At 47.5% G+C, this 13,919-nt stretch overlaps 1 protein-coding gene across 3 annotated transcripts; it reads right to left on the reverse strand.

Moving 5' to 3' along the window:
* Positions 1-2,320: 2,320 nt before the first annotated feature.
* On the reverse strand, positions 2,321-5,349 carry LOC109747708 (F-box/FBD/LRR-repeat protein At1g13570). 3 transcript variants are annotated; one of them, XM_040386042.3, is made up of 4 exons: positions 5,092-5,349; positions 3,359-4,201; positions 3,113-3,264; positions 2,321-3,008 (listed from the first exon to the last, which is right to left on the reverse strand). In XM_040386042.3, exons 2-4 carry the CDS (start codon positions 4,178-4,180, stop codon positions 2,927-2,929), a joined length of 1,056 nt encoding a protein of 351 aa, XP_040241976.1. In that variant the 5' UTR covers positions 4,181-4,201; positions 5,092-5,349; the 3' UTR covers positions 2,321-2,926. The 3 variants fall into 3 exon arrangements, with proteins under 3 accessions (XP_040241976.1, XP_020162315.1, XP_020162316.1); XM_020306726.4 differs by having other exon boundaries at positions 3,109-3,264; positions 5,092-5,343; XM_020306727.4 differs by having other exon boundaries at positions 3,109-3,264; positions 3,359-4,206; positions 5,092-5,343.
* Between the last annotated feature and the right edge of the window lie 8,570 nt (positions 5,350-13,919).

The following is a 13,919-nucleotide window of genomic DNA, read 5'->3' on the forward strand; positions in this document are numbered from 1 at the left end:
TGACATAACATTATTCATGTGGTCTCAGATTCACCCACAAGGTGGGCGTATTCAAGGCAAATGTCCACACGAGCATGTGGGTGCCGATGACGGGTGGTCTAGATGGCCATGTGATTTACATTAGCAAGCTCTTTTGCAAGTCCGTTTTCGTGAAACGGTGAGGTGTTCACCCTCCGCCCCCCCCCCCCCCCCCCCCCCCCACCCACTCAGGTAGTTGTTTGATCAATTTGTTCAGGTTTGGTTGTAGGGTATTATTATTTTAAATGCGCTTTTAAAATACCACCATACACGAAGAAGCATTTGACACTTTCAGTTGCCAAATAGCAAATTAGCCCACACCCGCACAATTGCACATGCAATATTTTCAGTTGATTTAAAATTCTATATTACAAATTTTTTTTGAAAATATATTTTGAAGACTCTAAAAAACACAGAAAATATAGTGTAAATTACAAAAAAAAATAACCAAGCCAGGAATAGCACAAGACAACACCTTTTGAATTTTCCCTCTCGAGCCAGGCAATAGGGCCCATATCATCTAATTCATAGTATATAAATGTAAAATACAACTAGGGAGTAGATGCCACTAAGAGCAAGCCCATTGTAGACACTAATTTTTTTTTAAAACGTTGGCAGGAGAACTGTCAAATTCATTGATCAGAAGATGAGTAACAAGAGCCCTCCAAAGGAGGAAAGCACAGCAAAAAGGCTAGTGCAAAAAGAAAAGAAAGAAAAAGAAACCCGCCGGCACCAACACAAACCCAAGCTCAGTCAACAACCGTGCACATCATCGGAATCCATCGTCGAGGTCACCAAGATGATGCTTTCAAGGAGGAAGTGGTATTGGTAACACCACCATCATCCAATCTGGCTCCGTCAGATCTTAGGTTTTCACCCGAAGACCTCAGCTATGAGGTAGGAAGAGCAATGAGCTCCACGGCGGTACCTCCAAGGAAGAAGACGACATCCATAGATGTCGTTGCCGTCGGCACCGACGAGGTCAATGCAGGATTTTCATCCGGAGCCAGTCTTCCGCCACCCATCCAGGATTCGAGACCTACCCATCGCCACCGGGCCGGATGAAGTCAGGCACACACTACCAGACACGGGAATGTCGCCGCCGCACGCAGAACTAGGCAAGCACATGCCCACCTGACCGGTCTGCCTCGCCGCTCGCAGGACCTGGGCGAACCAAGTCGGCTTCGGCCATCCTTTGACTCCGTGCGCAGATCTGGACGAGAATTCGCACCGCAGCGCTCAAGAAAGAGCAGAGAAGAACCTAAACTGACCGGCCCGCGCCGAAACAGAGAAAAAAAACCAAGCCAAAGTTAACAGGCTCGCGCCGCCGCGCGCTAGGACCGGACCTCCGCCCTGGAATTGGTCAGCCCGACCCTCCCCAAGCACCAATAGGATGGACGGCACCCCTGCTCTAGGAGCTGGACGTGCACACGGTTGAAGGGAGGAGCCCACCAGCATCCACACCTCCACGACGCACAAGCACAGCGCCACTCCTCGCCCCTGCGCACCAACAACACGCAACAGAGCCCCCTCCACACTCCCGCGAGCGCCCGCCATGGCAGATGCGCGAGGCCGCCGGGCATCCGCTCCGGCAGATCGGCACAGGGGAAACCCCCGCACGCCACCGCGACGCCCGCTGCTGGTTCGCGCCGTGCACGCACGCGCGCCGTCGCGCTACTCAGCAGCGAAGCCCCGGGCCCGCCGAAACCCTAGATCGGGTCCGGCCCCTGCTCGCCGCGCCTTCTCGCCGCGCGCAGCGCCTGCCGCGCGCACCGCGCCCGCCGGCGCCTGCTCGCCGCGCGCATCGCGCCCGCCGCGTCCCCGCTCCTCTCCTTGGCCGAGCAACCCCGCGCTGCCCAGGCCTCGCGAGAGGGAAAAAATGGGAGGCCCCGCCGCCGCCGACGCCACGCGGGCTTTGCCCGGCGGCGGCGAGGGGAGGGGGGCTGGAGTGGCGGCTAGGGTTTCGCCCGGGCCGCCCGCGGGGAGGGCGACACGAGCGACCTGCTTTTGCTCACTGATTTAAGAAACTATTTGTAGACACTAATGGTGAGAACAGTAACTGGCTAGTAGCTTTGGCTCATTCCAAGAGCGGGATTGATTAACACCAGATTAAATAGTTTTGAATTGTTTAAAGTGGGTAGAAGTAAAAACTGGTTCCTGTCACCTCAACATGAGAGAACCATATCGAATAATATCGGAGCAACATTTTAAAGTGACAGTGATATATAGAAATATTTCCCTTATAAAAAATAGAATAGTAGATGCAGGAGCATTAGACATTCATTCCAACCTGAAACCAATGTAAACCAATCTGATAATGCTTTGATTTCCGAAAGTAAAACTGTCCACACATGCAGAATGTACAATACCAAGGTACAATTTGATCCCTTTGATCACTTCTCATGGACACATATACTTGCTACAACCAGGAATGTACCAGACAAAACACAGGCACAAAACAGGTCAAGATGAACTCACGCTGTCGAGGAACGACAGCAGTGGTTTGCGGGTTTCATATGGAAAAAACTTGCTGATAGCACATTAAGTACTCCCATCGAATGTTAAACAAAACACACTACGTCTACCTGATAATCTGCATCCAATGCACACAAATATATAACCATCAGATAGTCCTAGCTGGTAGATCCGCATAAACAAAGCAAAAAAAACAACTCTACCCGCAGCAAATTAGATCGGCAAAGTGATGAGGGAACATAGTATCATGTAACAATGATCTTGGACCTGGGAGACACCCTTGGCAGAGCTAATAGCTTGGTAAGAACCATGCTGCGGTCCATTTCGCCCTTCCACTCTATTTCCACTTCTTCCAAAGCAGGTGACCAGCTCAATAGCTTTGCCACAAAATCGATTTCGCAGTCCAAACCCTGGAAACATCTCACACTGGCCGTTACGAGATGGTCCATTTGCATTTGCTCGGTAAGCTCTTGAATGCTTGCCTGATCCTGATCCCTTGTGCTCGAAGGATGACTCTGCATATATTTTTTCTCACAACTGATTAGGTGTCGTAAACTGAACGAACATGGATCCGATGATCCAGGGAGGGAGAGGATTTACTAGAGGCGTACGTACCCACATATCAAGCTTCTTTAAGTTAGGGGCATTCTGAAGCAATGAACAAGCAGTCAAGACTTGCCTCTGGTCCGAAAAGCTTATCACAAGACAAATATGCTCCAGGCGATGAAACACGGCAGGGAACTTCGTAAGTATGCACCCTTTTGATAGATACTGCAACAAGAAAATAAAATAAAAGAAATGGGAACACAGATTAGTCAGAATGCAGAAGAAGGCCATAGCAATGCTGGAGCTAATAATAGCTCACCTTCATGAAAATGCCACTAATTGCAAGTGCTTTGATGTCATTTAGGCTTCCCAATGACTTCCTGACATAGCTTTCCGTGTCATGAGCAATAGGAACAGATTGATACGCTTTAGCTTTGGGATCAAGAGATAGAAAGGCCCATTCTAGATTAGGGGCATCCAAATTAATGTCTTCAAAGCCCCCAACAACTTTAAGATATTCCAGTTTAGGAGCTTGAATGTTTAGACACCTGAGGCCCTCAAAACGAACTAATCTCAAATCAGTCAGTACAGGGCAGAATGAGATCAGATTTTTGATGTCCATGTCTGTGGAGGAGAAAAGTTTCAGGCTGAGGTGAGTTAGTCTCTTGAAACCTTGGAATAACAGGGGTAACCTGATGGTGCAGTTTTCCATGAGCAGAAACATCAAATTGCCCATAGAAAATAGGCATGAGGGAATCCTATACTCTAGCCCTGAGTTCAACTTGATTACAACTGATCTTGGTGATCTCCTTGACAGCATGAGCATCCACCTAGCCAATTCATCATGGTAACTTCTTTTAACTGATATATAGAACTCCTCTATGGTTCCCTTGTGGAGTGATAACACCATATCGACCAGCGTAATGAACTTGGTTCTTGTAAAATTTCCATCGCGCAGACATATTACTGGCATATCAGTCCATGCATCCCTCCAAGTACTTGATAAGGTGCTAGTCCTAACTGCTTCTTCAACATTCAAAAGGGAGAGAATGTTGCCCTTTATCTCTGGAGGTAGATTGCTCAGTCTGTCTGAGCTCACAATAGATGTAGCTTCTGCCCTGGCCTTTTTACAGGTACTCATTGCTTCAGAATCCAGATTAAACTGTCCTAGCATTTCCAGAAGACAGGGAGCCTAAATTAGCTTCCAGTCTACCGCATATAACTAAAAATAGATTACTTGCAGAAATTAAATGGTGCACTAAGTAAGTAGCCTGTTCATAACAAAACAAGAAATAATTAACAGCTGAGAGATGGCAGTTTAGGGAAACAAGTCCAGCATGTTACTATTAACAGAACTGAACTTGGCGATTGCATTGGTAAGGTGAAAAGCTTGATTATCATTTGACATGTGTTACAAGACCCTAATTTGCGACCTTGAAGAGCAAGCATGCCCCCTGATGCAAGTCGGAAAGGGGTTTCTTTTGTTGAATACATGTGCGGTCATTTGAAGAAGATGTAATTAAAATTTGAAAAAAAAAACTTGTGTTGCAAAATATCGACTGGACAAACAACATAGGATACATAACTACGAGGCTCTCAACGTGGGCAAATGATGAAATTCAACTCTAGTTCAGGACAGAGTCTCAATTTACCCTCCTTTCTTAGCCTGGATGTGGACTTAGACTTAAATTATTCAGGAGCCACATTCACTATAAGCATGATCTAAATGTACTAATCTTTCTTAGACTTAAACTTAAAGCCGTGTACTAATCTTTCTTAACAAATGAAATACGCTAGTAAGATATTAGTTATGCGAAATTAGCACTGAAGAGCTAGAGAATAAAAAAAGCAACTGAAATAAATAAAGTGAATTCAGTTGAGAACTGAATCTAAACACCCGAATCTCGCTAGTCGCCGATACTCACGGAGTAATCCGATAACCCACATAACTTAACCATGCGGGCCTCATGCATGGCTGATCTTATACAATTCATGAACCAAAACAAGTCTCGAATTTCAAGCATTTGGGAACAGGAAGCAAAGCAAACTTACGGAGTGGCTCAGTTGCTGCACGAGAGCCGGAGTTGCTGCAGGAGCGCCGGGGAACAGGGTGAAGGCGACGCCGAGACGGAGCACAGCGGCCTTGGGCTTCCGCCGAGACGAAGCGGAGAGGCCAGAGGTTCGGAAGGAAGGCAGGACGCCGGATGCCTACGCCGCCGCGCCGCCGGCGGCCGCGGCCGTGCCGTGCCTAGGTTTCTGCGACTCGTGGTCTCTCTGCGCTGCAGGCTGGGGATTTCAGAATTGGGCTTGAGGAGAGATTGGGCCATATTGGGCAATCAGGGCGGTCCAGGCGACTGGGTTGGACTTGAAATTTTGCTAAAAAAGTGGCTTGGACTTGAAATTTTGTTCGTTACATATATGACTTCTTTTTTCCGGGGATTCCCATCGGTTTGACACTGCTTTTTTTTTGAGAAAATTTCCAATCTATTCATCAATCATGGCACTACAGAGAACACAAGTAGTACTTAAAATTATTATAGTCAGATATATGGACAACCTAGCGACAACTACAACCACTGGAGCGAGCCGAACGCACGTCGCCATCATCGCCCCTCCCTCACTGGACCAGGCAAACCTTGTTGTAGTGACAGTCGGGAAGTCATCGTGCTAAGGCCCCAAAGGACCAGCACAACAGAGCAACCATCGCCAATGAAGAGAGTTATAGATTGGAAAGATCAAACCTAGAACCCCACGAACAAAGACGAATAACAACTGGATCCAAATAGATCTACCGAAGACCAACATCAACCGAATCCTACAAGATCTGAAGGAGGCACACCTCCACACATCCTCCAATGACACTATCTGCACCATCGGGACGGGGATGGGACGTGGGAGACATTATTCCTACTGAGGGACATCGCCATCGCCACACAGCCCCAAGCAAGACGTTGGACCTAACAAAGATCCCTCCCACCGGCAGGGAGACGAGATCCTCCGCACCTCCTCGGCCCAAAGGCCATCAAAGGTGGGGCGGATCAGTGGCGGCGCCGGCGGGAGGTGGAAGGAGACTTTTCTTGAGGAAGAAAGACTGATTGACAAATATTGGCTTCGACACTGTTGTTTGCCAGAATGTCGCCCGAAGACCCTTAACCTTCAAACTTTTGGAGCTACCACACCGAGAAGACTATTTCCCTGCTTTCAAAAAAAAATAAAAGAGAGAATCTCCCTGATTTTTTGTGTTGTAAGGTTGCTTATTGCCTGGCTCTTGACGCATTTGGTACATGAATGTTTTTTTAATATCAATAAGACCTTGTTTCTCAAATGATAGACATGTCATTTACAAGAAGTTGAGAAATAAAATCGGACTTTCTCAAAAAATCTGAAGATCTAGTACTATAGGAGTGGCTAGCCAAGCAAAATCACAAAACAACTGATTGCATTCTGCGATCGTTGCAACCTCCTCACCGTGGTAATCTTCCTGTTTCTGCATAGTCTCCACCGCAAAACTAAAATCAGACTCAACTCAATATGAGCAACGTTGCATCTGATCCTCGCTGCCAAATAAAGACCATGCTTGATTGCCAAGATCTCTGCTGAATCAGCACTACTCACACTTGGTGCATGAATGGTTAGTGAACCCCAAATCATACGAGACGGCTGGGTCATGTTCTGCACAAAGCTTTGTAGCGAGATATTTACCTGAGACCTTTAGTATCGGTTCTGTAACCGGCACTAAAGGGTGGGGACTAAAGGTCCCCCCTTTAGTCCCGGTTCAACATGAACCGGGACCAAAGGCCCACCACGTGGCACGAGGGGCGCCCGGCACGGCCTGCATACGACTAGAAACCCAATCTATAGTTGGGCCAGGATGCAGGCCCGTACGGCCCAGTAGGCCCACAGGGCAGAAGACTTGCAATAGGCCCACAAAGGCCTGCTTAGAGAGGAGCTCGACACGGTAGCCGCAGCGGGGCTTATAAACCGGTGCGAGCTCCTCTCAACTAGCGAGGTGGGACTAAACATTGTGCACTACCTTTAGTACCGGTTGGTGGCTCCAACCGGTACTAAAGGGGTGATGGCTTTTAGTACGGAGCCACCAACCCATACTAAAGGTCACAAATGAATCGGGACTAATGCATAGCCGTTCGAACCGGGACTAATGGTACCATTTGTGCCGGTTCATTTACAAACCGGGACTAATGTGTCTCATGTAAAGTAGTTTTTCTACTAGTGTAATAGTATAAAAAAGGTTATTGGGGGCTGTGGGGTCAGACAAAGAGTGTATACATATGTGTAGGCAAACTCCATGGGTTGCACCAATCTGGAAAAGAAAGGTAAAGACTATTCCCTAGCTAATAATAATTCAAATATGGCAAAGAGATGACACAAGATTCATGTCACAACAATTAGGCAAAGGTTGCTGTGTTTTGGCAGTTGATTTCTACCATCTAGCGCAACTGCTTGGAATTTCTATTCGAACATGAGTATTGGTCAAAACATATATGGTTATTTGAGCAAGTCTGTTGCGACATTACTCATGGGCCGGAAGGAGGCCGCGCCGGTCGCGACATCGGCCGACTTCCTGGTTAGCTATATGAATTCTGTGCAATCAGCCAAAAAATACTGTACAGAAGAGATGCTAAAAGGTAAAATGGTGGTCATGGACTATGATGAGGGTCCTAAGCAGAGTCCGCGGGCCCAAGTGCTTCCATGGCCTGCACCCACTAGTGGTGTAACGGCACTCTCGGTTGATGGTTCATTCCGAGAGGAAGATGGTACGGCGGCGGCCGGGATGATTCTACGAAGGCACGATGGCTCGGTTATTTTTTCGGCATACTGGTACCTGTTTAACCGCAATGATGCTCTTGAGGCGGAGATCCATGCTTTGATGATCGGTATGGCGCTTGCTCGACAACATACGGAGCTTCCGATTATGGTGCAATCTGACTCATCAACTGCTTTATATTGTCTTTCGAATTCTAGCTTAGATCGTTCAGCTTTTGGTCATTTAGTAGCTGAGATCAAGTCTTTAATGATCGATAGAGTGTTTATTCCACAGAAATTGCATAGGTCTCAGAATAGTGTTGCAGATTGTCTGGCAAGGTATAGTCGCTCTGAGCGAGCCACGGCCATGTGGCTCGGCAGAGGTCCCCCATGTATTGAGGAACTCTTGCTGAAGGATTGTAGCTCTATCATAATGGAATAAACTACTATTGATCTCGCAAAAAAAATATGGTTATTTGAGAAACAAAAACTATGAGAATAATACTGAGTAGTTGTAACTCATTCCAAGAGCAAGTTTGATAAACAACTGAATAAGTACCTCTGAATTATGTGGACTGTTTGGGATAAAAACTGGATCCTATTCACCTCAGTGAATAATTTTGACGTAAACAATGGCTGAATATTAAAAGCGACGGCGATGTAGAAATATTTCCCGTACCAACAAGAAAAGAATACGAGATGCTGGAGCATTAAACATTCATTCCAATCTGAAACCAATGTAAACTAATCTGATTTCTGAAAGTACACTGATACAGGCATGGGCAGCTTTGATCTTATTACTTCAGGTCTCATATGTCTACACGTGCAGAAAGTCTAATATGAAGGTACAATTTGATGTCTTTGGTTCAATCTTGTTGATACAACATGAAGGTGCCTTCACATATGTCATCACTTCTTATGGACACATATATTTGCCGGAACCAGGAATTTACCGTACGCAGAACAAAGGGACATAACAGGACAGCCAAAAAATATATGAAATGTGTCTGCGTTGCCACGGCAGCCAAAAAATATATGAAATGACATTTGATCAAAAGATTCTTTTGTTTTACAAACACATACTCTATATCACACAAACTGGCGTACGCCTTTTCTTACTCTTGAGTCGCCCATTCATGCTTTTAGCGCCACATTCAATCCACCATGCAGACATTGGCAATTTGGCATCAAGCCACCAATCCACCAAGACAACACGTACAGACTCACCTTCTTTTGGCTAGAAGATGCTTTGTTCTCGATGCGCCCTCCTTGCCATATTTATCTTCTAGTGAGCAGATCAAGGTCTTCTTATTGAAGAAGCCACATGTGCTTGTGTGGACCTGCACCAAGAGACAATGACAGTGATGATTAGGCTGGGAACTTGGGAAGACAACGACATACAATTGATGGGATTGCCGATTGTGAAGCTTCAGCCCACAGTGGCTGCTCTTTTTCATAAAAGAGGTGACCAATAATTACCTTCCTACTTGGATCCTCAGATGTCCTTAGAAGGTGCGAGAGAAATAATAGCTGGAGCTAAGAAAGATAGGAAGACGATGGCTACCGGATCAACTCGAAGATATGATGATAGAGATGCATTTGCGAAGCAGAAACTACATGCAATCGAATTTATGCAAAAAGCAACACTAAGCAGCAGTAGCATGTTATCAAGATTTCTTGTGCTGACACAAGTGTGACTAACACTGTAAGAAGGTTTGGATATTCTTTGGTTTAGATTTCAGAAACTTAAACGGTATATAATTCCATCACTACTTCATGATGCTCTCTAGTCATTCTTTGACTGTACCTATCTGTTATAAAATGGAAGAACTACGACTCTCTTACAATGATTAAGTACATACCTTGATACTCCCTGGTTCTCAGCGAAGCCAATGTCCAATCTAACATGATCAGTGCATCGCTTTTGGCCTTTTGCAGCATTAACGTGTGCACGGAACATGAACAAGCTGGCATGTGTCTTGCACAATTCATCTGACCGTCGTCACAAACAGAGCACATCTAGCCTGTGTGCTACTTATCTTGCACTCGCCTGCAAACTTACATACCCTCACAAACGCATGCGATATTAATTAGAAACATAACCTGATGCTCCAGCTCCATGACTGTGTAGCACGACCTGATTATGACCATTGTGTAAGGAAGGATTAGGGACAATTCTAGTACACAAATCAAAAGTCCCCATTTTCTCTTCTTATCAAAGAGAGGAAACACAAACCAATCTTCAATCTAGGAGAACAATCCCCAAATTAGCGACAAAATCGGCGACCCAATCAGAGGATCACAACAACGAAGAACGAAATAACCAAACTGAGAATATATGTAATCATGTTGTAGAAAGTACAATGTACAGAAACATTGCCATGCCAACGCTTAATTCTTCTTTGCATATTCCCAAACTATCTCTTCACGAACAGTATTAGCAACACCATATCAGAGTTGCCAACATAAACTCTAAAGGTTTTAACTTAGTCCTCACATGTTCCAACCATTGTAGTTTCTAAAGAATAGTGTACTAATGCTCAATAAACTAATATGTTAGAAATCAACAAAGAAAAATCAACTTGTTAAATATTAACGTAAAAATATTAAAGTACATTCTAGTTTGAACAATGAAATTGTTACTGAATTCGATTGTTCTAGCAACTCATAGTTCAAACTCCTAACATTACTAACCTTATTCTCCATGCATAACCAGCCTTGATGTAATGTATTGGTGATGTATGATCATCATTAATTTTTTTTGGATTTACCAAACACCACATTATAGAACAAAATAGCTCCCCATCCGCGTACAATATTATCAACTGTCACAGAATGGAAAGCAGAAAAATATTTGGCACCTGAGAATGATGAGGTAGCAACTCAGGAAATAACAAGGGTGACTTTAGAGCCATAAGGTAAGCCACAAGCCTTGACGGCTAGTACTATATCACATGGAAATCAATACATTTTGCTGTACTTCCTCATAAGATAGACAGACCTGCGATCATGCATCTGGATTACATATGTAAGTAGCAAGAAAACTAATCCCATATCCTATCCCATGCTATGGGATGTACTGAGTAGTAATGGAAATAGAAGGTGTAACAGTAAATGCAAATGCAGCAGGAGTTGTAGTAATGGTGCAGGATCAAAGGAAATAAAAAAAAGGCTTCTGTCGGAACGGAAGGATCAAATATCAGAACTATGTATAAATCCCATTGCGGAAACTACTCTGCATAGAAGCATTACCATTCCAGCACTTAATTATCCGATCACTAATTCTGCATTTGAATCTCTCACATCATAGTCTCCCAGAAAAGAAAAGTAATGGTGACCTCAAACCTTGAGAACTTGAATATAGATAAAAAGGTGTGTGGGGATACATTAATCACTCAATCATCATATATAAAAGAGCATTGGTATTAATCTGTAGAAACATAAAGCCAAAGAAATCAGCAAGAAAATCACCTTCATTGTCCATATCCTCGGTGTCCGGATGAATAGACTATGCAGAGCAACCAGGAGCTACCCATATCATTGGTGTACGAATGAATAGATTGTGGAAAGCAACCAAGAACTGACCATCCTTGGTGTTCGAATGGATTCAAATTTAGAAGATCCCGGTGCGAGCTTCCGCTAAAACCAAATGACAGAGGATGATGAAGATGGAGAATGAATACACTGGTGATTCTCATTGATGCCCACGAAGGGGTTAATATACAGGTACAGAGGCTGGTAACAACCCAGCTATACAGGAGGTCATGCACATCGTGTAACAGAAAAGGAGGGCACGTCCGGTGCATGAACTACGTGGGACTCGGTCCTCTAGTTGAGCCAGCAACGGTAGTCTTCCAACAGCCCCCCGCAGCCACAACTCGAGCACGTTGAGGCTGGACCGGAAGTCGAGGAAGACGGTCGATGGCAGCCCCTTCGTGAAGATATCAGCGAACTGCGACGCGGACGGGACGTGAAGGACTCGTACATCGCCGAAAGCAACCCGCTCACGCACGAAATGAAGGTCGATCTCAATGTGCTTCGTGCGCTGATGCTGCACGGGGTTGGTGGAGAGGTACATGGCGCTCACGTTGTCGCAGTAGACGATCGTTGCCCGATCCGGAGGACGCCGCAGTTCGTGCAGAAGTTGACGCAGCCAGCACGCCTCGGCCACAGCATTGGCCACCGCCCTGTATTCCGCCTCCGCGCTGGACCGGGAGACGGTCGGTTGCCGCTTGGAGGACCAAGAGACGAGATTGTCGCCGATGAAGATGCAGTAGCCCGACGTGGACTTGCGGGTGTCAGGACAACCCGCCCAGTCGGCGTCAGAGTATGCGACGAGGCGGTGGTCGGAGGAGCGCCGGAGGTGAAGGCCGAGCTGCGGTGTGCCGCGGATGTAGCGCAAGATGCGCTTGAGGACGGTGAAGTGCGGCTCCCGGGGATCATGCATGAAGAGGCAGACCTGTTGGACGGCGTAAGTGATATCGGGTCGGGTGAGAGTGAGACATTGGAGGGTGCCGGCCAAACAGCGGTAGAGGGACGGGTCAGAGACAGGAGCACCGTCGGTGGCGGAAAGTTTTGCGCGAGTGTCGATGGGGGTGGCGATGGGCTTGCAATTGCTCATGGGGGCGCGCTCAAGTATCTCGAGAGCGTATTGGTGTTGCGAGAGGAACAAGCCGCGGGAGCTGCGGGTGACATTGATCCCCAGGAAATGATGGAGCTCGCCGAGGTCAGTCATGGAAAACTCGTTGTGGAGTTGTGAGATGACGTGGTGGAGCAGGGAGGCGGAGCTGGCAGTGAGGATAATGTCGTCGACGTATAATAGGAGATAAGCGGTGGCGCCGTCGCGGTGAAGAATGAAGAGGGAGGTGTCACTCTTGGAGGCAACGAAGCCGAGACGCGTGAGGTAGGTGGTGAAGCGCTGAAACCATGCCCGGGGGGCCTGCTTAAGCCCGTAGAGTGAGCGATGCAGGCGGCACACGTGAGACGGGTGCGCAGTGTCGACGAACCCGGACGACTGCTGGCTGTAGACGACGGTGTCGAGGTGGCCGTGAAGAAAAGCATTCTTCACATCCAGCTGATGGATGGCCCAGCAGGCGGAGACGGCGAGGCTGAGGACGACGCGGATGGTTGCCGGCTTGACGACAGGGCTGAAGGTCTCCTCGAAGTCGACGCCGTGTTGTTGAGTGAAGCCGCGCAAGACCCACCGGGCCTTGTACCGAGCGAGGGATCCGTCGGGGTTCAGCTTGTGGCGAAAGATCCATTTCCCCGTCACCACGTTGACACCTGCAGGGGGAGAAACCAACGACCAAGTCTCGTTCTGTAACAAAGCAGTATACTCCTCAAGCATCGCGTTGTACCAGTTTGGGTCTTTGAGGGCGTGTTTGTAGGAGGAAGGGAGAGGAGAGATGCGATCGGTGGTGGCTGTGAGGGTGAAGAGGGATTTTGGTTGGAGGAATCCGGCTTTGGAGCGCGTGCGCATGGGGTGGCTGTTTTTGGGTGGTAGGACGGGCACCGCTCGTGGAGGGAGAGGGTGGGGAGGCAGGGAGGGTGGTGGGGAGGCAGCCAGAGGCGGGGTGAGAGCGAGGGGTGACGTGCATGGCGAGGACGACTCGGATTGGCTGCATGGCGAGCGCGCAGGCGATTGGCTGCATGGCGAGCTGGCAGCCGAGGGGTGGGGTCCGGGATTTGTGGCCGGAGTGGTGGGGGTGAGTGGTGGGCCAGCGGGAGTGGTCGCAGCGATGGGGGCGCAGCGGTCGGGGTGGTTGGGAGCGACGCGATTGGGTGCGGGGGGTGGGGCGACTGGGGCGGAGGATCCCGAGGAGGATCCTGTTGGATCGGATCAGGTAGGTGGGAGGGGATCCCGAGGGAGATGCGGGGCTGGGGGCAGTGGGATTTTCTGTGGCGAAGGGAAAAATGTGCTCGTTGAAAATCACGTGCCGGGAGGTGATAACTTTACGTGTGGATATGTCGAGGCACCGATAGCCTTTGTGCTCGAGGGGTATGCCGAGAAGTGTTGGAAATATGCCCTAGAGGCAATAATAAATGGTTATTATTATATTTCTTTGTTCATGGTAATTGTCTATTGTTCATGCTATAATTGTATTGTCCGGAAATCG

This window comes from Aegilops tauschii, chromosome 3 (genome assembly GCF_002575655.3).
Source record: "Aegilops tauschii subsp. strangulata cultivar AL8/78 chromosome 3, Aet v6.0, whole genome shotgun sequence".
NCBI lineage: Eukaryota > Viridiplantae > Streptophyta > Magnoliopsida > Poales > Poaceae > Aegilops > Aegilops tauschii.

Coding starts and splice junctions, on each gene's coding strand:
- LOC109747708 (XM_020306726.4), bottom strand. CDS start 4,180: ATGAGTACCTGTAAAAAGGCCAGGGCAGAAGCTACATCTATTGTGAGC. Junction 3,265..3,358: donor TTAGTGGCATTTTCATGAAG/GTGAGCTATTAT, acceptor TTCTTGTTGCAG/TATCTATCAAAAGGGTGCAT. Junction 3,009..3,108: donor TAAAGAAGCTTGATATGTGG/GTACGTACGCCT, acceptor AAATATATGCAG/AGTCATCCTTCGAGCACAAG.